This window comes from Podarcis gaigeae (genome assembly GCF_964106915.1).
Source record: "Podarcis gaigeae genome assembly, chromosome: Z".
Taxonomy (NCBI): Eukaryota; Metazoa; Chordata; class Lepidosauria; order Squamata; family Lacertidae; genus Podarcis; species Podarcis gaigeae.
In genome coordinates this window covers 4,432,850-4,456,795 of record NC_139691.1, presented here as the reverse complement: position 1 = coordinate 4,456,795, position 23,946 = coordinate 4,432,850, and the positions used below count along the sequence as shown (strand labels likewise).

Below are 23,946 nucleotides of genomic sequence, written 5' to 3'. Positions count from 1 at the left end.
TGGAAAGGAACCTCCAAGTGGTTCCGTGGTTTCTAGGGAGATTAGAATCCACCTGGTCGTCACCAGCTTGTTTCTCTCAGAAGTGACTGTGCGACCCGTCCGTTTATCATGAGTTCCAAAAGTCAGGTATGTAGGAAACTTTTCCCCACTTGCTCACAAAAACCATGCCTGTGATCCTTCCTCATACCCCTTGCTCCAGCTCACAAAGTTGACACTTACTGGGAGCATTTGGAGAGCTAGGCTGCCCCACACCATAAACCATCCCAATAATGGACTCGTATTCACATCTCCTTGTTTTGGACAAAATGAAAGGCTTGTGGGAGTCAGTCCACATCATTGGTGGGCTCATTTCCTGGTGATTGTGCAGAATCCACAAATCAATCCTTTAATACAGAACCTCAGGCCCAGTGGTCAAGTGTCGCCCTCCACACCTCTCTGCCTGGCCCTTAGAACTCTCCCTCACACGCACACCCCTCACTGAGCCTACAGTGCAGCCCAAGTGTTTTTGCCTGGCTAGAATGTGTCCTTGAACTCTGAACATGCCTCTCAGTTGCCTGAATAGAGGGGTGTGGGTGTAGAAACAAGCCTACTGTACAAAAGGAATATTTACATTCAGTGCCCCGCCCATTTTTTGCCTTTGCCCCCACCCACCACTGTCATGTGGCCCTCGGAATGTTGCCCAGAAGCAAATGCAGCCCTCGGGGTCCCCTAACACTCTCTTAATTCACGTTTTTTACATCTCAGTGGAACGCACTGCCAGGTCCTTTTAAAGGGCTCCCAGACAATTCTGCCTGTTTACTCAGAAGAGAGTCCCACCGATCGCAATGGAGCTTTACTCCCAGATAAGGGACAGTGTGTTCCCTAAAGCTTCCTGTCCCCTTCCTTGGCATGAGACCTCACGGCAATGCCATGTGCATATGGTATTTATCTGATAGCACAGGTAAAGAGAAAGGACCCCTGGACAGTTAAGTCCAGTTGAAGGTGACTTTGGGGTGCGGTGCTCTTCCCAATCTGGTACCCTCCAGGTATGTCCCGGTTTCAAACAAGCAAACAAATGTATTTTATACTGATATCAAGATACACAGAAGCTAAAACTAAGGGATGTACACAGGACCCACTGAAATAAAATACTGTGGGGCTAAGTTAGTCATGGCCGCTATTTTTAATGTGCCCGAGTTGAACTAACACTGGAGCCAACCCAGGCATTTCCTATAAGAGCCACTTTTCTGTGAGATAAATCCATTTACAACAATTGGCAGAATATTTCCCTTTTTAATGGGGTTTAACCATTCACCCTGTTCACAACTTAGCAACTGAGAGGTTTTTGTTTTTTAAATGAAAATAGCATCTGGGATTCATATATTTCATGGGCAAGTGCAAATGCATTTCAAGACATATGGTATGCTATCCACTGATAAAGATTGTCCACAATTTTCTAGGCCACTGTTGCTTCCTTACATTTCCAGTGATTGGTCTTGCATTTAGTCCTTCTGAGGACTGAATCTGGGATAAAATCCAGACAAACAATAGAATTCTGCATTGATCTACAGAGCTGCCACTTACAGGTGCCCCAGAAGACTCACTCTGCGCTTGTGAGTAAAAAGACCTTGTAATGTAGCAACAGCTGCACTTCGGAACTCTCTGCCTGTTGACGCCTGACAGGTTCTTTCGCTATATACTTTTCAGCACCTGCTTAAAACATTTTTGTTTAGGCAAGCTGATCCAGACATCTTGACATGCTTAATCTCTTCTACCGTGTGTGTGTGTGTGTGTGTGTGTGTGTGTGTGTGTGTATAGTTAACTGAATAAATTCATTGGTACAATAACATTAGCAAAGGATGTTACATCTTGGGACTATAATTTGGAATCCATTCAACAACATTTGCAGCAGAAATTACTGGCCAAGAGTCTTACCAAAAAATCAGATAAGTGGCAAGCCATGAACTCAGTTGTGATGTGGTGAATCAGATATTGCCAAGGAATTTATTCTTACCTTATATACCCTTCAAGCCCCAGAAAAATAACGTTTGGAGATCCATAGATTGGAGAAAGCTGTAGTGGATTTTCTTCAATTTATGATGTTTAAGGCAGCTTTAGTTTGTTCAGAACAAGAGCGGCCACTGAGGAACTCACAAAAGCAGAGTCCACAGCCTCTATATACTCTTATATACACACTTATATAAAGGCAAAACCCTACCTTAGTTTTACACATGCAGGGGCATAACTAGGGGTTGGCTAGGTTGCCCTCGACCAACGCGCAGACCCAGGGGATGCAAAAATTGTACAGAAAGAGCCAGCGATTGCCAAGGGTGTAAGGGACTGGGGGGGGGGGCACTGTTAAATTGCCTTGCCAATGGCGCAAGGGAATCTAGGTATTCTTCTGTACACATGCATATAAATTCACATTCTCAGAGGAAAAGCGCGCCTGCCTTCAGTGTCTGCCTTCTACAAAACTGGTCCAAGGCTGCATTCTTTTCCTGCACAAACATTCTTGACACATACAGTGAGCAGATTATCCTAACAATATCCTTTCACACACACTTTTTCTTTTGCACCTCTTCACATGTAGGCTACCTGGCAATGTGTACATAAATACGATCACCTGCTACAGCAGCTGTAACAGATTCTGGACCTGGGCCATTTGATAGAAACGAATCTCCAGCCCTTTTCACCAAGCACTGAGCAACATTCAGCCTCACCATACTCTGTCAGACATCACCCAGTGAATATCAGCAGTGGGGGAGAAATCTGATTCAGTTTGCATTTAAACCGTGCACTTTCTGAAACTATGCGAAACACAAAATTGCTTACAAAAATACATATACTGGTAGAAATTCACACTAAAAAGCTGGTGACCCTTCAGGATTAATCCATTTTGCATTACTTTCTGGGAAACCACGCCTTGGTTTTGGAACGCTTTGGTTTTGGAACTGACTTCCAGAACGGATTAAGTATGAGAACTAAGGCACCACAGTATATTGATTTTGCTGGGTTTGCTCTGAGTGCGACTTATTCTGATTCCATCCGCTGTGCCTCTCCCCATCCACTGCTAACCCCCCCTTCCTTCCTTCCTTCCTTCCTTCCTTCCTTCCTTCCTTCCTTCCTTCCCTTTTAGCACTGCGAGATCCTACCTAAAGGTAGAAGTCGGAGGTTTAACCCATTCCTGTACCGGATCCTCTGGAGAATCCGCCAGCAGTGGAACCTTTTGGGCTTCTTTGAAATCAACGAGGATCACCCGCTCTATCAGTTCACCAGTATGATAAAGAAGGGGCTCAGGGCGTCTGTCAATCATGCTATCCATAACCCAGTAACCACAGTGAGTTTGGGCTGCAGGATGTGGGGGGGGCAGGTTCTACTCCCACCTTTGTTGCCTCCTTCGCAACTGTGAAACAGGAGCCTTCTGGGCACAGGGATGGGCTGACTTTGTGTTTGGGCGATCAACTTTTCCTCCCTCTTCCCCCTTGAACCCCAAGGTTGACCATCTGGAGCCAGGTGTAGAAGATTAAGAGGAGGCAGTAGCAGAGTGTGTGGGGGGGGGACCAGGTGCAGAATTCTGAGAGGGATTCAACTAGTCAGGGGTCAGCAACCTTTTTCAGCCGTGGGCCAGTCCACCGTCCCTCAGACCATGTGGTGGGTTTTTTTTAAAAGAAAAGAATATGATCGAATTCCTATGTCCCACAAATGACCCAGAAATGCATTTTAAATAAAAGGAGACATTCTACTCATGTAAAAACACTCTGATTCCTGGACCGTCCATGGGCTGGATTGAGAAGGTGATTGGGCCGCATCTAGCCCACAGGCCTTAGGTTGCCTACCTGTGAACTAGGAGCTCCCATGACAAGCTCTCTGCTGAGCTACTGCTGCCTTCTGGAGACGCAGGGAGGGAAGCCATGCCCGGACTGGGGCAGTGTGCTTCCTGGTCCTCCTCAGATGCCCCCACGCACACGGTTCCTGGGCTGGCCAAGAGGTGAGGGCTCACTCACCCAGCCTGCGAGGTGTCGAGGATGGAGGTGGCTGGGCCAGGGGAGCACAAGGCACGAGTGGAAGCAGTGGTCGAGACCCAGTCCACAGAGGAGTCCTCTGCTTCCATCAAGGCGAGGAGGCTACGGCAGAGGCTGAGTTGGGGTCCTTGTGTGCGGAGCGGTGGGAGGCCATGGTTGGTGGGCAACAGCAGAGTGCGTGAGGACAGCGGCCCTCAGCTCTCCTACCAGCACCCACCTGCTGCTTGGCCTGGCTGAAAGGGATGGAGGAGGAGGGTGGCGGCGACACTCACCAAGGAGGGAGAAAGCCTCTCCCCTCAGGTGCACGCCTCCACTCCAGCTGCCCAGTCCATGGGGGGAGGGGAGGGGACAACACTTGTCCTGACCCAGGTGCTGGCAACCCACGCTATGAGGAAGAAGAGGGCAGAGAGACCCACATCAGGGATGAAGAAGCTGTGTCCCCTCAGGTGTTGTTGAATTCCCAGGGTCCATTGGCCCTGGCCAATTGAGTTACAGTTACAAAGATGGCGGGAGTTACTACTACTACTACTACTACTACTAATATTTATATCCCACCCATCTGGATGGGTTTCCCCAGCCACTCTAGGTGGCTTCCAACAAATCATTAAAAATAAAATAAAACATCAAACATTAAAAACTTCCCTAAACAGGGCTTCCTTCAGATGTTTTCTAAAGGTCATATAGTTGTTTATTTCCTTGACATCTGATGGCAGGGCGTTCCACAGGGCAGGTGCCACCACTGAGAAGGCCCTCTGCCTGGTTCCCTGTAACCTCACTTCTCGTAGTGAGGGAACCACCATAAGGCCCTCGGTGCTGGACCTCAGCTTTCGGGCTGAACGGTGGAGGTGGAGACGCCCCTTCAGGTATACTAGACCGAGGCCGTTTAGGGCTTTAAAGGTCAGCACCAACATTTTGAATTGTGCTTGGAAACGTACTGGGAGCCAATGTAGGTCTTTAAGGACTGGTGTTATATGGTCCCGGCGGCCGCTCCCAGTCACCAGTCCAGCTGCTGCATTCTGGATTAATTGCAGTTTCCGAGTCACCTTCAAAGGTAGCCCCATGTAGAGCACATTGCAGTAGTCCAAGCGGGAGATAACATGTGTGGGAAAGCTCTGAGGCCTGAGGCCTAAATGTCTCCCCCAGGTTTAACTATCTGGCTTTCATGACTATCCTGAGGCCACACCCCTCTTCCCCAAGTCACACTCCTTGCTGCCTTTGCTTTACACATTCATGGAGTGTTCCTGCCTCACTGGGATGCATCCTTGATCATGGCTCTTTCTTGCCTAGATAGAGGATGGGGAAGGGTGTGTGAGTGTGGGTGTAGAAACTGGCCTACTGCACCTTCGCACAAAGAATGGTGAGCAAACATTGCATGGTCCAGAGGTAGTATTGACATTTTTGCTTTGCCCAGTTTTGCCCCAGCCCCACTCACCTACCCACTGGCATGTGGGTTACTCAGAAAGCAATGAGGCCCTTGAATTGAATAAAGGTTCCCTGTCACTGACCAGGAAGCATGGTCAATGGCCAGGGATGATGGGAGTTTCCTCTGAGCACACACTTTGCCTTGAATCTCTCCACCACCCTTGCCACCCTCTACTGCCACACCATTGTGGTGCACCACGTCTTCTGAGAGCCACTGACATAAATCATAAGATCCAAAATAGAGACACATAAAATTAACAGCAACAACACCGCATGCAATTACCCCCTAAACAACAACCCAGTGCAAGAGGCTGTTCAGCAGCCTCAGCATTTGAGAAATGACTGAGAGATTCAAGTTTTTATTACATGTAAAGAGATGTATTTTATTGGTGACAAGCATGTGAGGAATTTGCTGGGAAATTCTGTTCTTTTTTTTAAAATAATAATATTTATTAAAGTTTCAAAAAAGTTACAAAAATGAGAAAAAAAAGAAAAAAAAAAGAAAAAAACAAAGAATATAAAATACAGAAAAATAAAAGCAACTAAAAACATTTCCCTCTTTCCATGTCTTATCTTTCATTTACTTATTTCCCTGACCTCCTCACACCTCCCTTTTTTGTATTCTAGTTCAATTAAATATTCCAGCAAATCCTTTCCAGCTTGGTTTTTATCCTAATAGTTTATCCTAATATAGTATAATTTTACATTCTCGTCTTTCAACAGTTAAAAAATCAATTTTTACCTAATCTTTTGTATCATTTCTGCTAATACCACATTACTTCAGTCCAACATCCTTCTAACATTCCTGAATTTTACAATGTTTCTGTAGATAAACTTTAAATTTTCCCCAATCTTCTTCCACCAACTCTTCACCTTGGTCTCGGATTCTGCCAGTCATCTCTGCCAGTTCCATATAGTCCATCAAAAATTCTGAGGAATTTGCTGGGAAATTCTGAGGACAAGAAGGGGGAAAGGGTGGGTGTTCTGACTCTCTTTCTCTCTGCAGGACGTCCTGAGGGAGGATCAGTTTAAGGCCGTCCTCAGGCAGATGCACGAGGTAGGCATCCTTTGAAGGGTGTGGGTGGGGGTCACCAAAGGAAACCTCTCAAGCACAAGTTGGGTTTGGGCTGGGCAGATCTGTACAACATTCCAGATTCTCTCCACTTCTCCTTTTTCCAGCATTAGGTTCAGTTCTTCACACGAAAATTCAGCAATATCTGAGCACATATTTCTCCTTATTTATTTACTATTTCATAATGTTTGTTGTGAAACCGTCCTGAGATCTCCAGGTATAGGGAGGAATACAAATTTAAAAAAACAAAACACCTCAGAGCAGTATACAAAAAGAATGAAATTCAGGAATGAAATTAGCAGTAAAAACAGTTTTAGAAAGCTATTTATAACATTAAAAATCAGCAGTAAGCACAATTTGGTAAACACAAATTGAAACACATGTCAGCATTATACATATCTGGGTAAGCAAGAATATATTTAGAAGGCACCAAAAGGAGTACAGCGAAGGTGTCTGCCTGAAGTCAATAGGCAGGGAGTTCCAAAGTGTGGGTGCTGCTAGACTAAAAGATAGATTTCTTACAAATGCTGAATGAGCATTATGTGGCACATGTAACACTGCCAGTTCCAGAGACTGAAGTAGACTGAAGTGAGCACATGTGTGTCTATGTATGTAATTTCCCCTAATAAAAACATTTTATGCTAAGCAATTTCCTCCTAATATAATGTACGTTGTGTCTATTATCACTAATATGTGCATTTTAAGCACACTTTATCTTTGTGTGCATTTTTTCACACGTTACTTGGCTGGAGAACTTAGCAATGGGTGATTGGATGAGTACACATTTTGAAGGCCTGCTGTGTTCCAGTTCCCATATATCGCTTTGAAAAGTGCGAAGCAGATATATTTGCCTTGAAATGGGAACTGAACTGAATCATTCCCTCCCTATCAGGGACTTTGCTCAGCTGTATAGGGTCTCCACCAGAAGGGCAGCATTTTGGCCCCCTGAGCATTCTGGTCGCCCCTTTTTCTGAACTGACCTCAGTTCTGCTTCTCGGCAGGGCTTTGAGATGAGGACGTATGCTGCTCCTGCTTTTACCCGGTTCCGAAAATTTCTTGGCATGGTGGATGTCGATTACCAACGGTCACTGACTTGTGACAGCTCATACTTGCAGTTCATCAGCAACTCTAAAAGCACAGCTGATTTCTTCCTCAGGTCAGAGAACTACCTTGTCCACAGCAAGAAAAGACACAAGTGAGACCTGCAATAAAGAGCTGCAGCGTGTCCTGCTGCTGTTCATATCTCCCCTGCCCTGCTTCCCTGGCTTTTGGTTGCCCCTCCCCACAGCAATCAGTGAGCCTTCCATGCACTCTGAGCATGCTCAGTTCTCACTGGACTACTTTGAGTCGGTCTTTTCACTACCCTCACCCTCATTTAGGCTCCCCCCCCCCCCAAAAATAGGAGGTTTTCTTGGTACATCGGCAAACTCTGGGATTCTCCCAAGCCTGCTTGTGGATGGGTGGTTCTGTTCTAGATACAAAAGCATCAGCACACACACCCAGCACATTGGAAATACAGGGAATAATGTGAATATATTCATATGAACCTGCTTTGTGCTGTGTCAGACTCGCGGTCCATCCAGCCTAGCATTATTCTGACTGGATTCAATAGTGTAAATCAGTAGTAAATGTAAAGGGACCCCTGACCATTAGGTCCAGTCGTGGCTGACTCTGGGGTTGCGGCGCTCATCTCGCTTTATTGGCCAAGGGAGCCAGCATACAGCTTCCAGGTCATGTGGCCAGCATGACTAAGCCGCTTTTGGCGAACCAGAGCAGCGCACGGAAACGCCGTTTACCTTCCCGCCAGAGCGGTACCTATTTATCTACTTGCACTTTGACATGTTTTCAAACTGTTAGGTTGGCAGGAGCAGGGACTGAGCAACGGGAGCTCACCCCGTTGTGGGGATTCGAACTGCCAACCTTCATCCTGGGGCAAAATTATCAACCTGAGATACTACTTCCGGGTTAGCAGAGTCTGTAACCCGAAGTGTCTGTAACCCGAAGCATTTGTAACCCAAGGTACCACTGTATATATTTATGAATGCCTATGCATTTTATGTTGGAGCTGTTAGAATGCAGCCATTGGCAGATTCTAAGACATAGTTGTGGCATCCCTTGTGGTGCCCCAGACTCCCCACCCTGTGCAACCAAACCAGTTGTGCTTCCCAGACCTGCCTCTTATGCAACTCAATTTGCATTCATACTGGATGGGATTTGCGTAAGGAGAAAGCAGATAGACAGCAGTACCTCCAAACATCCTAGACTGTCTTTCTAAACCAGGGGTCAGCAAACTTTTTCAGCAGGGGGCCGGACTAGATTTGGGGCAGGGGGAATGAACGGATTACTATGCCCCACAAATAACCCGGAGATGCATTTTAAATAAAAGGACACATTCTACTCATGTAAAAACACGCTGATTCCTGGACCACCCGCAGGCCGGATTAAGAAGGCGATTGGGCCCCCAGGCTGTAGTTTGCCTACCCACGTTTAAACTAACATGTGCTGGCCTTTCCTATACAGTGGTACCTTGGTTCTCAAACGGCTTAGTTGTCGAACAAATCAGCTCCTGAATGCCGCAAACCCGGAAGTAAGTGTTCCGGTTTGCAAACATTTGGGGGGGGGGGCGGGGGGAGCTGAATGTCCAACATGGCTTCTGCTTGAGTGCAGGAAGCTCCTGTAGCCAATCAGAAGCCACTTTGGTTTTTGAAGGGTTTCAGGAATCGAACAGACTCCCGGAACGGACTAAGTTCGAGAACCAAGGTATGACTGTACAGTACGGTTGTACCTCGCGTTACAGACGCTTCAGGTTACAGACACTTCAGGTACAGACTCCGCTAACCCAGAAATAGTTCCTCGGGTCAAGAACTTTGCTTCAGGATGAGAACAGAAATCGCGCTGCTGTGGTGCGGTGGCAACGGGAGGCCCCATTAGCTAAAGTGGTGCTTCAGGTGAAGAACAGTTTCAGGTTAAGAACGGACCTCCAGAACGAATTAAGTTCTTAACCCGAGGTACCAGTGTATTACTAGATTGCTGCTCTTAGGGTTGTTGACCCTACCCTGTCCCTTCCGAAGCATAGAGGATCCATCTTCCTTTCTCTCTTCTGCTGAGATCAGAGAGCAAGGTTTGCTCCTTTGCAGCTTGTTAGCTGGAGTAGAAACTATTTACTATCCAATATGTATTTCTTATAATAAACTAAGTTTTCCACACTCAGTGTGATTGTTTTACCACTAGATCGCATTCAGCAACATGTATTCAGTATGCAGCCAGCTCCCAAGCTGTGCGCTAACTCTACTAAAAATTGAATGCATTTTAAATTTTTAGCCTCTCTACATATGCTATCTATTAATCACTGTTTATGAACGATATATATTGCAAATAAAGAAAAGCAAAAGAACAAAAATTTATGGACTTTGTTAATTTTTCTACCATTTGATACAGTTCTTGCCAGGCAGTTACTGCTGGTTATATTATCACTGACATGCAATCGCATTGGAATGTTAATTACATTTTGCATTAATTGTTCTATTTTAATGGTTGATAGTTTGCTATATGATGACTTTGAAATGTTATGGTGTTCGTATAAACAACCTGAGTTATTTGTTGGATTGTTGGGGTTTTTTTTGGGGGGGGGGTTCTTTTGAACTCATTGAACCCAACTGTCATCTAGTCCAACCCCCTTCCATGCAGCTATTTCATATTTGAACTTTGTTGTAATGATGTATTGATTTGCAGTTTTGTTCTGTTGAAAGCTGATTTGGGCATACTTGCATGAGAAAGTGATATGTAAATTTAAACAAATAAGTGAATTCCTGCTTCCCTCCCATCTTAAACAGCAATGATAAGCGCTTCTTCCTGAAGACTCAGAGTAAGCAAGAAATCCAATTCCTTCTCACAAACCTAGCCAAGTATCTAGAGCACATGGAGAGATACCCTCACTCCATCCTCGTCAAATTCCTGGGTAAGACATGCTTGAAGCACATGAATGAAAACAAGCCTTAAAAGTCAGCAGCAGTAATACGTTTCTTGTGATCAGGCCAAATCCTTTGGCTGTGATGTGTGTTTCTCCCTTTCTTCCAATAGGTGTCCACAGTATTATCGTCCCTCGGGAAAAGAAGGTAAGGTTCTATGCGAGCTATTTCTGTTAGTAGTTAATATACAGTACCTGCGAGGAGATTTTGCAAGGCTTCAAAGCTCCCTTATGGAATATTTCTGCTGGGGCTCCAGCCTTGAAATAAGCTAGCTGGGGGCTCAAACAGGGCAGTTCACTCTTCACCCCCCAGGGCATTTTGTGGGGGGTGGGAAGAAATGGCTGACCTCTTGATTTCAGCTAACCCTGTTACCATACACTCCAACATTTCTCTGATGAAAATAGGGACATCCCATTCCATGATGATATTTTTACTATTATACCCCACGCATCTTATTGGGTTGCCCCAGCCACTCTGGGCAGCTTCCAAGATAATAAAACATGAAACATTTTTTTAAAAACTTCCCTATATAGAATTCCCTTCAGAAGGTTCAGGGGTCTGATAACTCCATACCCTCCAACATTTCTCCAGTGAAAATAGGGACGGAAAAGGAGGACATTCCGGGATCACATCAGAAACTGGGATGGCTTCTCTAAATCAGGGACATCCCTGGGACACTTGGAGGGTCTGTGTTGCAGCTTCTGCACAGCTACAAATACCTCCCTCTTGTTCCTCAATATCCCTGTTTTGGAGACAATCCTGTTGGCACTCAAACACTTGAGTTTGCTGTTAGAGGGAATGTTAGATAATTGCCACAACAGAAACATCTATAAATAAGGCCTGGAGAGGGGGCGGCGGCTATGTAATCACCCCTCCTCTCCTAGCCCCCTCATTTTTATTTTGAAAAGCCTGGGGTGTTGTACCCAGTGCTAGCCCTGCTCAGAGTAGACCCATCGAAACTGCCAAGCATGGCTTACATAGGCCCGTTAATTCCAATGGTTCTACTCTGAACTTATTTGGCTACAAGCCATTATGTTTATTATCTAACTTGGGAAGAACAGGGACCAACATTTGCTTGTTTTCTTGTCCCCACCTCACTTTTTGCAGGGCCTGTCTTGTTTTTTCGATGTGTTTTTAATGTCATCCAGAGATTTTCAGGTGCTATACAAAAAACAAAATTAAAAAATACTTTTTTTTTACTGAACACATTTTTAGGGGCTTTGTTTGCATCACAGCATTACAGCAGCAAACCCTGAAAATGAGGGGTGAGAAATAGTTTTTTAATGGACAAATTTTGAAAGCTTTGTGGGGCACGAAAAAGACTTTGGCATCACAGTTGGGGTTGTCAATAATTCTTTTATTACCAAAAGAAAAAACACTTTTTAAAAACTCATTTTTCCTCTTAGAAATGACAAATTTGGGGAGTATTTGGGGACCCACTTTGGGGGGGGCAGGCTGAATATGATCCACCACCCATGGCTTAAGCCCCACCCCCCTACTGTAGGTGTTTTATTAAAAATAACAAGAATGCTTAGTAGCATTCAGAAGCTGTTGTTGTTTACCCACCATTCACCCTCAGATCCCAGGGCAGGTTAAAATGGTTGAAACACAATATTAAAAATAGTTTACAACAAGTTGAAATTGCAGAAGTAAAGTGGGTCCTAAAAATATACACCTTAAGTGTCAAAAGTCAGGGTCAAGAGGTGGATCTTAGGGGTCCTTCCCTTCCCCACCCATTGAGGAAGGCCCTTGCCTTCCACCCATCTTTCTGTCTTAGCATTAAAGGTAAAGGGACCCCTGACCATTAGGTCCAGTCGTGGCCGACTCTGGGGTTGCGGCGCTCATCTCGCTTTAGTGGCCGAGGGAGCCGGTGTACAGCTTCTGGGTCATGTGGCCAGCATGACTAAGCTGCTTCTGGCGAACCAGAGCAGCGCACGGAAACGCTGTTTACCTTCCCACCAGAGTGGTACCTATTTATCCACTTGCACTTGATGTGCTTTCGAACTGCTAGGTTGGCAGGAGCAGGGACCGAGCAACGGGAGCTCACCCCGTCGCGGGAATTCGAACCGCCAACCTTCTGATTGGCAAGTCCTAGGCTCTGTGGTTTAACCCACAGTGCCACCCACGTCCTATCTTAGCTTTAAGCATCCTGAAAATGTCCTATGGGAGAGATTACAGACTGCCATGAGTGCTGCATGATTGAACGGTCTTAGCCCTGGATTGACCTGCTGCTGTTTTCTGCTTGTGCCTCTAGAGATACTTCATCATCATGCAGAGTATCTTCTATCCTCACGATAAGATTGTCGAGCGGTGAGTTCCTTGCATGGTTTGAGAGGAATGGCACCATTTTTAGCTGGGGGGTGGAGGGTGGGTCTGAGTTGACGATAGAGGCCTTTCTCCACTCCTGGGGCTAATAATAATAATTATTATTATTATTTATACCCTACCCTTCCCAGTTCAAAAACCGGGCTCAAGGCGGCTAACAACAAATTTAAAGCACTTAATTGTAAAAGCAGCATAGAATACAGCATAAAAACATGAATAACAATAAAATTCAAAATTCAGAAATCAATTTAGGGGAAATAAGCATTAGATAATCACCAGGGCTAGCTGGCGGAAGTGGCCCTACTTAGGCCAGCGGGGAGGCGGGGAGGCCAGAGGAGAATTAGCTGTGGGGTCTCAGAGTGGGTAATCTTCATAAAGGGAAGGGGGAGGGAACAGAAGGGAAATAAAAGATCAGGCTGAATTCAAATTAAAGGTTAGGCGGAATAGCTCTGTTTTACAAGCCCGATGAAAGCAGGTTAAATCCGGAAGGGCCCCAGTCGAAGGGACAGAGCATTCCACCAGGTCTGAGCCATCACTGAGAAGGCCCTGGCCCTGGTGGAGGATAGTCTGACTTCCTTAGGGCCCGGGACCTCTAAACTATGGTTATTCATGGACCTTAAGGTCCTCTGCGGGGCAGACCAGGAGAGGCGGTTCCATAAATACGAGGGCCCTAAGCCACAAAGGGCTTTAAAGGTCAAGACCAGCACCTTGAACCTGACCCTATACTCCGTCGGGAGCCAGTGCAATTGGTGAAGCACTGGGTGAATATGCTACCATGGCAGGGACCCCAGGAGGAGCCCTGCCATGGAAAAAGAACACATGTTATTTTCAAACTTTACACTGAAACCGTCAGCGACAAGAGCAGACACGGATAAAAGACAGTTGGCAATTTCTGGAACCGCAAAAGCCTGGACCTCATGATCTAGGAAGGAACAATACAAAAACCCAGACTCAGTTAAAGGTCTCTTAGTCCCATCTGCCAGCGACACAAAACGTCCACTGGAGTTTGTGGGACAGTTTCAAGGGCAGCCCCACGTAGAGTGAATAACAGTAGTCAAGCTAGACTTCCTTATGCCCCTGGGAGCAAACCCCGTTGAATAAAGGGGGGGGGTTACTTCTGGAGGAACGTGCACAGGGTTGTGCCGTGGAGGAAGACCTTATTCCCTATCAAATACTGTCTACTGACTGGGCTCTTTGAAGCAAGGCTTACCATCCCTCTAGAAACATGCTAGGTTTCTGTGTGCTGGGATTTATTGTTTTTGTGAACTGCCACAGCTTAGATGCAGGTACCTGGCCTCAGCAAGACCTGGGCCCAACTGCACACACCCCGGGACATGTCTGGTGTGCACCCCCCCAAAGCTGTGTGTTGGCAGTGAATGAGAGGAGGTGTAGCAGTGGGCAAGAGAAGTTTGTCCATTATCACCAAATCTTGAGTCTCCTTCATAAATCTCTGAGGGACCCTATCATTGCTTGGACTGCAGATTGGAAGCCATTATTCTCACTAGAAAAATTCTTCTCAGGCCTGCTACTCTGAAGGGAAGTGGGTTGCTGAAAGAACAGCAGAGCCCTGAAAGCAAGTTGGGAGTGTTGATCCAGCAGGCCCAGGTTCGAATCCCTGCTCAGGCAGGAATCTCACTGGGATGGTCTTGGGTGTCACCATCTCTTGTGTCTGACCTACCTCACGGGGATGTTGTTCTGGGATGCCCCAGGCCTTCTTGGGCGACAGGTGAGGGAATGAATACCACCTCTCCGGCACTCACCAGCCCTCCTTTTTCCTCGCAGGTATGATATTAAAGGATGTGACGTGGGCCGCTGGACAGATCCAGCCCCGAAGGGCAGCGAAATCATTGTGGTTTTTAAGGACCTAAACTTTGCTGATAAGACCATTTGCCTTGGTAGGTCTTGCCACCCCCCACCCCACCTGTGCAGGACCTGAAGGAGATGCTCACCTTCCTGGCCCCCATCCCTACAAAAGTCACACTTTGTGCTAAAGCAGGGGAGGCAGTCCAGGGGCGTGTGTTATTACACTCTTTATTTATTTATAAATAAATTAACTGCTTAATGTTTATTTTTTCACAAGAAAACAGCATCAGCAGGATGTTGAACCAGATGTTTTCCTCAGATAACAGCAAATTTGCTGCTCCTTACATTCTTAGGCACCTAACCACAATATTGTGCATTCATCTTTGTGTATTAACCAATTCAAGTCCTTTGTACAGAATTCTGCTCCCAGCGGTGACCATTTTGTTGGCATCCATTTCTGCCTTAAAGGCGGGGTCAGGGATATATGTGTGCGTGTACAGGCAACATTTCAGTGCAAGTGATCCAAGGAATCTCTGGGGAATCTACACTTTCTGCAAAAAAATAAAACCCAGCCAAAGTACTGAAAATCTGTTCTCTCCCACATTGTTCAGGCATTCTACAGAATAGCTGTGCGTGTAAAACAACAACGGGTGTCTTAGGCGGAAAGTGCAAATATCCGGGATTCTGTAGCGCACCCGTGCATCCCCAAAGAGTTGTCATTGCAGCCTGTTGCCACAGAACAATTACTGGAAGTTATTTTAGAATGCTGCAGCACGATTGCTTATAGGAGTGAGGCCTTGTCAGCATATATAACATCTCTTCTCAGAGATCTGCACTGGTTGCTGATCTGTGACCAGGCCAGGTTCAAGGGGCTGCTATTAGTATACAAACCCCTTAACCACTTGGGACCAGTTTACCTGCAAGATCGCCTACCCCACATGTGCCCACTTGGCTGCTTCAGTGGACAGAACTGGTACTGCTACAGATGCCACATGGTCCCTATTCCACACCTGCAAGAGCTCCAGTGTGGCAGCCCCTGCACTTTGCAACTCCCTGCCTATTGGCTAAAAAAGCCAATGCAATCCTGGGCTGCATCAATAGAAGTATAGCATCTAGATCAAGGGAAGTAATAGTGCCACTGTATTCTGCTCTGGTCAGACCTCACCTGGAGTACTGTGTCCAGTTCTGGGCACCACAGTTCAAGAAGGACACTGACAAACTGGAACGTGTCCAGAGGTAAAGGTAAAGGTAAAGGTACCCCTGCCCGTACGGGCCAGTCGTGTCCGACTCTAGGGTTGTGCGCCCATCTCACTTAAGAGGCCGGGGGCCAGCGCTGTCCGGAGACACTTCCGGGTCACGTGGCCAGCGTGACAAAGCTGCATCTGGCGAGCCAGAGCCGCACACGGAAACGCCGTTTACCTTCCCGCTGGTAAGCGGTCCCTATTTATCTACTTGCACCCGGAGGTGCTTTCGAACTGCTAGGTTGGCAGGCGCTGGGACCGAGCAGCGGGAGCGCACCCCGCCGCAGGGATTCGAACCGCCAACCTTTCGATCGGCAAGCCCTAGGCGCTGAGGCTTTAACCCACAGCGCCACCTGCGTCCCTCTACGTGTCCAGAGGAGGGCAACCAAAATGGTCAAAGGCCTGGAAACGATGCCTTATGAGGAATGGCTAAGGGAGCTGGGCATGTTTAGCCTGGAGAAGAGGAGGTTAAGGGGTGAAATGATAGCCATGTTTAAATATATAAAAGGATGTCACATAGAGGAGTGGGAAAGGTTGTTTTCTGCTGCTCCAGAGAAGCGGACATGGAGCAATGGATCCAAACTACAAGAAAGAAGATTCCACCTAAACATTAGGAAGAACTTCCTGACAGTAAGAGCTGTTCGACAGTGGAATTTGCTGCCAAGGAGTGTGGTGGAGTCTCCTTCTTTGGAGGTCTTTAAGCAGAGGCTTGACAACCATATGTCAGGAGTGCTCTCATGGTGTTTCCTGCTTGGCAGGCCCTTGTGGTCTCTTCCAACTCCATGATTCTATGAGATCAATCATGTGCCTTGATTGAACTCTTTCTGAGGCTTGCTAAAATAATTCATATTTAGACAAGATGCTTAGATGTGCTGGAGGAAGTTTTAATCTATTCTGGTATTCACTTCTTCAACGTTTAATGTATTGTAAGTTTTTCCTAATTTTTTGGATTTATCTTTCTGTAAACGGCTTTGATGTTCCTTACAATCTGGTAGTGTATAAATTTTATGAAATAAGTAAATAATATTAAATAAATGGCAACATGTAAAACCACAACCTCCGAAATGAAAGCTACTGTCCTTCTAGACTGATGTTTTTGTGTGGAGGGGGGCTGTATTCTGCAATATGCTATAGATGCAATAATAGTGCAGCTTTCTAATGGACTGTCCACGCAAACATCATTCTGCTTTATCAGTTGCTTTGCAATGCTTCCACAGGGTTACCACATTATTGCCACCTGGGGGTGTGCTCCTGTGTTGTAGCTCAGCAAAAGCAGGACAAAATTCCTCTAATGAGGGCTGCTCAGGGTTGGGAGAGATCTCGGAGGCCAAAGAGTTTGCTTTTCTGCTCAGTACAGGGGATCTTGCAACTTCTTCACCCCTGACTGGCCGAATATGCCCATCTCTCATCCATGCAGGTCCACAGCGTGCCTGGATGCTGACTCAGCTTGAGCTGGACACACAATTCCTGAAGAATTTGGGTGTGATAGACTACAGCCTTCTGGTGGGCTTGCAGCCCCTTCATGAGGACGAGAGGCTCCTGAGCCACGCACTTGCCAACATCATTGCCAAAAGCATGTGAGGCCCTACGGTGGGGTTGTTGTTATTGTTGGTGGGGGGTATCTGTCATAGGGGAAGCCATTCTGGCAGGGCCCTGACTTTCTCCCTACCCTCTACTAGCCAACCCAACCTTCTACAAGCCCTGAAAGCTCCCAGGTGCTTTTCACACCACCTTCTCTCTCTCTCTCTCTGTCTCTCTCTCTCTCTCACACACACACACACGCACACACTTTTTTTAATTTTGGTCAGAATGTTGCTTGGTAATTTGGGAGAGTTTGTATTTATTGGAGAAATAAAGAAATTATTTATGTGGTGGAACAAAACCATTTGAGCACTTTTTCAGAATAATAATAATAATAATAATAATAATAATAATAATAATAATGAAAATTTAATGATAGTGCTTCAAGATGAACTGTTCAGTCCACATATTTTCCAAGAATATCTCTAAATATGAAACAGTCCTCGTCATCCAGTCGAACTGTTTCTGCATCATTCTCCAGTAGCAGAAACTTCTCACCAACTTTTAAACTAACTGGATGAGTATCTTCCTCCTTGCCTTTAGAGCCTGTTCCAACTGCCATAACAGTGGCTTGTAGAATCACAATGCCTCCTTTGTTACAGTCTCAGCTGCACACCTTTCAACCAATACACGGTCAAAGAGGGGAAGAATTTTTTTCAATGCCTGCCTTGCCATGGTACACACTTACAAGGCCCCCTGTTCTGGCTACCTGCTCCCTGTGCAAGAACTTGAGATTTTTTAAAAAATAAAACATTTTCTTTTAATTTACAAACTTGTATACCCCTGCATACAAGTTTGCATGTCCTCCTGTATGTGTGGAGGAGAACATATGCAGTATACTATAATAAATATGAATTACCGGTATTTATTCTATACTATCATATTTATGGATGGCCCCCCGTTGCTCCATGTGTGAAAGGCATAGCAGGGCACTATTACTGCAGTCAGTGACTTGTTGCAGACATTTTTGCAGGGCACTGATGCAATAATATTGCAATTGTGGTGGACCATCCACATGTCATTTTGCTTTCTAAGTTGTTCTGTGATGCTTCCCCTGTGCTACTACAGTGGTGCCTCGCAAGACGAAATTAATCCGTTCTGCGAGTCTCTTCGTCTTGCGGTTTTTTCGGCTTGCGAAGCACGGCTATTAGCGGCTTAGCGGTTATTAGTGGCTTAGCGGCTATTAACGGCTTAGCGGCTTTAAGAAAAAGGAAACAAACTCGCAAGAACTCGCAAGACGTTTCATCTTGCGAAGCAAGCCCATAGGGAAATTCGTCTTGCGGAACGACTCAAAAAACGGAAAATTCTTTCGTCTTGCACGTTTTTCGTCTTGCGAGGCATTCGTCTTGTAAGGTACCATTGTATATTATTGTTGGCCAGAGGAGCTCTCTTGAGCTCCTAAGTGCAACTTAAGTGGGACAACTCCCCCTCCCCATAACATTTAGATGGAATTAGGGGAGTGCAACTGGTTTGGTCACACTGGCACGAAGCCTTGCGGGCCCCACAGGGGACACCACAACTATGATGTTTAATGGACGTCAAGAGGCATGGGGGCACTGAATTTTGGCATCGTACAGGGCTCCCCTGAAATTTGAGACACCATGGTCCACCACTAAATAACACTTGTGGTATTAAAAAGTTACCTGGTTTCAGCTGAAGTTAGGGGGGGACTGGTTGGAAATGTAGGAGTATGTCTGCCTTGAAAGCTTTGCAGGCACAAACAGTACTGAATACAGTATTGCATATAACTGTCATGAATCGACAAAAAAGGGCATCTGAAAGGAACCACTATACAAACAGGATGTTGAACTGAATGGGCCTTGGCCTGACCCAGCAAGGCTCTTCAAATGCGCTTATGTTCCCCTGACAGGTCGATTGACACTAACAGTGATTACCAGAACCAGAACTTTGGGAACGCCTTGCAGGAGTCTCACACGTCTCATGGCTATTCTTCTAGTGTGGACCAGTTCTACAAGCTCTCCCCTGAAAGCAGGTACACCATCCAGAACATGCTGGCGCTGTACCTGAAGAAGAAAGCAAACACAGAGAAGGAGGCAGACTCTTCTAGGGGAAGCGAGACCTTCATGCAGGAAGTCTTGGCTCCTTACATGCTCCATGGGATCAACTTCGACCCAAACGCCCAGTGTCCTGTTGGAACAGAGGAGGGTGGGCTTCCCCAAACCTTCAGCCATCTGGCGGAGTCACTCTTCCACCTGGCCCAGAACAGGCGGCTCCTTCCCAACACGCGGAATGCCTTGCACGTGATCGATGGTCCTGACTATCGCTATTACATAGGTATCGTTGACCTGTTCACAGTCTACAACTTCCGCAAGAAGATGGAGCATTTCTGGAAGACCCTTCGGTTCCGGGATAAAAGTTTCTCCACAGTTGGCCCCGTCTATTATGCTAGGAGGCTTTGCAAATGGGTGCAAGACCATACTGCATGAACGCAGGGAGGGGGGCAGTTGCAGGAGGGCTGAGGGAAATATCCCCAGACTGTCCCCAGAGTCTTGTCCCCTACATGCCTTGCAGAGAAAACAACAAGTACACAAGAAACAAGCTTTGAAGTGATTGCTCCAGGGAGTTGGAGGTCGTTGTGGAAACCTTTTGGTGTCCAGGGATGGGAACAACATCTGCAGGAAACTAAAATTCCCCTGTATCCTGGTAGCTGGCTTATGTCACAGGGCCAGAAGGGAACAGGTTTTTCTGCAGGAGTGGTGTGTATTTTTGTGAGGGTGGGGAGACGTGTGTCTTGAAAAGCTGAGACACTGCAACTGCTGGGATTTAGATCTGAATCCTGGACACTGTAAACATCATTGCTGCATTCTGGATATGAGGGTGGTGACAATACAGGAATCTACAAAAGTGTTTGTGTGTGTTTCTGCATCCCAGCTTGTTATTCAGCATAGTTATACAGAGGCATTAAGGAGGCCAGGTGGAGTTAAAGGTGAGGGGAGAAGAGACATCAGACATGCAGCGACAGCAACCCACTGATGGCAAACGATTAAAAAACAAATAGCTATACGCATACTTTGTTTTCCCTTCAAGAAGCTGACAAGAAAGTTGCACTGATATTCATTAAAATTGGGAATATTTTTTGGGAAACACTTTCAGTAATACGGAATAAAGCATCTCATAAAAATTCCAATACCAAAAAGAATTCCCAGGAGAGTTCTTAATAAGGGAAGAATCAACCTCTCCCCCACTCACAACACCCCAGTCTGTGAGCAGTGCGAAATTCCAGGGGTTCTTGGTGCTCACCCAGGGCTCATGTTCCTTTTTGGAAATGAGGCACAGCGGAGACAGTGCTGTCTTTAGGATATATGGTTTATTTATATATACAAGCTAAGGCTATGATGGAGGGGTTCATGGCATTAACACCCCAGAAGGGTCTTTCTTCTCTCATAACTGCAGTCTTGGACCCATACAGATACCAACCATTGTTCTGCCCCTCTGGCTTTCCAGCTTGCTGCTTTTCTTCTTTGTGACATCTCATCACTTTCAACTCTAAATTCTGGCTTTAACTTTCATCAGAAAGCCAGCGTGGCTTATATTTTAACACTTGCTGGATCCAGGGATTAGAGGGATCTGGAATGTTAACCCATGTTAACACCCCAAACTCATAATACAAACTGGAATGCAAAAGGTCATGATCAACAGGCTCTATTGCTCCAGCTCCACACAGAGACAGCGGTTCATTTGCATATTGTCCTCTGGCAGTACAAAAGGCAGCGCACCGAAATGGGTGGGCACTAATGCTCTCCTACATTTGCTTTCTGACTCTCTGTGTATACACACATAATTTTTATTAAATTTTCTGTTTTACAATTTAAAAAACTCCTTTTACATCCTTAAGATAGCAATGACTTCCCTTCTTGTCTTTCCATGGTTCATTTTACATATCATAAATCCCTGCATATTCTACAAAAACTATACCAATCAGTATTCCATTATTGCAGCCATCAAACCTTATTTACACTGTTGGGTTTATCTTAACTCTGCCAGCGTCTTCAGCTGTACACAATTATTTCCCATATATTCAATAAATATATGCTCTCCTATATTTGCAGACAGTTAATGCATGCAGTTATGGAGCTCCAACTATTCCATAATTTTGAGAACTGTTAAGGCAGTGGTCCTCAAAGTGTGAGGATGGCAAGTATAGCAGGAAGGTTCAATCAAAGAAACATTTAAACATTTCAGTGTATTTTGATAACAAAGAATATATATACCGTGTATATATTCACAGCATATGGATGGGTATCTTTTCAAAATGAGAGCAAGAGCTCCAAGTAATACTGAGTACAATCCTGGTTGCATTATCAATAAAAACTTTGCGCAAGCAAATTTTTATTCTGAAAGTGTGGGCCAAAGGAAAAAAGTTTAAGAAACCACTGTATTAAGGAGTAATTGAGAAAAAGAGTTGTCAGCGACAGTTTCCAGAAGGTTCCGTTTTCAGAGGTGAGGAATCTGTGACCCTCCAGATGATGATGGACTTCAATTCTCTTCATCCTTGGCTCACTGGCCATTCTGGCTGAGGCTGATGGGATAGCAAGTTGTTCAGCTGGGAAAGAATCAGGGATGGGGAAAGGGAGAACAGGGACAGGAGGAAAAGCAGTGCATTTGTTTGAAACAAGACTTGGGAACACCTGTGGCCCTCCAGGTAATGTTTGACTCTAGCTCCCAGCCCCAGCCAGTGGGGCCAAAGGCTAGAGATGATGGGAACAGGAATCATAACTACATTGCAAGGGCTACGGGTTTCCCATCCCTGCTGTAGATCTAACTCATGGGCAGCCAAACTAAGGCCCGGGGGCCGGATCCAGCCCAATCGCCTTCTAAATCCGGCCCACAGACAGTCCAGGAATCAGTGGGTTTTTACATGAGTAGAATGTGTCCTTTTTATTTAAAATGCATCTCTGGGTTATTTGTGGGGCATAGGAATTCGTTCATTTTTTTTCTTTCAAAATATAGTACGCCCCCCCCCCCCAAGGTCTGAGGGATAGTGGATCGGCCCCCTGCTGAAAAAGTTTGCTAACCCCTGATCTAAGTCTAGTAAACAAATTTGGACCTTCTTTAAACAAACAAACAAACAAACAAACTGCCTAAAAGTTCAGGAAATAAACCCAGCCTAAAAGTCTTAAGAAGACGTGAGTGGCGCTGTGGGTTAAACCACAGAGCCTAGGACTTGCTGATCAGGTCTGTGATTCAAATCCCCGCGATGGGGTGAGCTCCCGTTGCTCGGTCCCTGCTCCTGCCAACCTAGCAGTACCTCGGGTTAAGTACTTAATTCATTCTGGAGGTCTGTACTTAACCTGAAACTGCTCTTAACCTGAAGCACCACTTAAGCTAATGGGGCCTCCTGCTGCCGCCGCACCGCCAGAGGACAATTTCTGATCTCATCCTGAAGCAAAGTTCTTAACTCGAAGCACAATTTCTGGGTTAGCGGAGTCTGTAACCTGAAGCGTATGTAACCTGAAGCGTATGTAACCTGAGGTACCACTGTAACTAATTAGCTGATCAATTAAAAGTGTCCTTATCTGGGTGATAGTTGGAGCTTTTCTCCCCATCTTCTACATTTTTGACACTGCTGAATTAGAACTGGTGTATTCCACAAACAAAAGGTACACGGGTGGCGCTGTGGGTTAAACCACAGAGCCTAGGACTTGCCAATCAGAAGGTCAACGGTTCGAATCCCCACAACAGGGTGAGCTCCCGTTGCTCGGTCCCTGCTCCTGCCCACCTAGTAGGTCGAAAGCACATCAAAGTGCAAGTAGATAAATAGGTATCGCTCCGGCGGGAAGGTAAACGGCGTTTCCGTGCGCTGCTCTGGTTCACCAGAAGCGGCTTAGTCGTGCTGGCCACATGACCCGGAAGCTGTACGCCGGCAACCTCGGCCAATAAAGTGAGATGAGCGCCGCAACCCCAGAGTCGGTCACGACTGGACCTAATGGCCAGGGGTCCCTTTACCTATTCCACAAACAGAACAATCTTTTCTAGAGGTTCAAGCCTTTCCAGGCCTGTGGGCACAATAGCGGTTATCCGTGTGGGTTGTGGGTGCTCCTTCTTATAGTCACTCCTCTGCCACCCCCCCCCCCAATCACAAATCTTGCTATCCCAAAGGATCTAGGTAAAAATGACAGCCGTTAGACTGGGTGTACACACTCCTACTTATTCTGTACCCAGTGCATTCCAACCACATTAGCCACAATCCATATCTATCTTGTATACCGTCTTGTGAAATGCTGTACTTTGATGACATCCCCTCCCCCCCAAGCTTATATCCAGATTGAGAAAAGCAACCTATCTGCACATTTACTCTGTGCACTGCATTCAAAGTCAACGGGAGTGAGAGTGCGCACACAGCCTTAATCCTAAACCTAACGGGAGCGAGGATCACTCTCCCAATTTCCTCTTTAAGCTCTGTGCACTTTTCAAGCGATATGAAAAGCAATCACGCCATGATTCAAAGGGAAGCCAAGGAGGTGAGGCTCGGAGACTTTGTGGGTGTGAGGACTTGCAAGTGTGCAGGTGCA

At 46.0% G+C, this 23,946-nt stretch overlaps 1 protein-coding gene and 1 pseudogene across 2 annotated transcripts; one reads left to right on the top strand and one right to left on the bottom strand.

Moving 5' to 3' along the window:
* The first annotated feature begins 14 nt into the window (after positions 1 to 14).
* On the top strand, positions 15 to 20,281 carry PIP5KL1 (phosphatidylinositol-4-phosphate 5-kinase like 1). The gene is made up of 10 exons (XM_083721823.1): positions 15 to 126; positions 3,116 to 3,316; positions 6,430 to 6,480; positions 7,497 to 7,651; positions 10,329 to 10,453; positions 10,576 to 10,610; positions 12,718 to 12,773; positions 14,571 to 14,683; positions 17,250 to 17,409; positions 19,284 to 20,281. Exons 1-10 carry the CDS (start codon positions 109 to 111, stop codon positions 19,858 to 19,860), a joined length of 1,491 nt encoding a protein of 496 aa, XP_083577949.1. The 5' UTR covers positions 15 to 108; the 3' UTR covers positions 19,861 to 20,281.
* LOC310836527 (10 kDa heat shock protein, mitochondrial pseudogene) lies at positions 17,416 to 18,782 on the bottom strand (annotated as a pseudogene). Its single transcript has one exon. The product of its transcript is annotated as a 10 kDa heat shock protein, mitochondrial pseudogene (transcript).
* Positions 20,282 to 23,946: the final 3,665 nt, after the last annotated feature.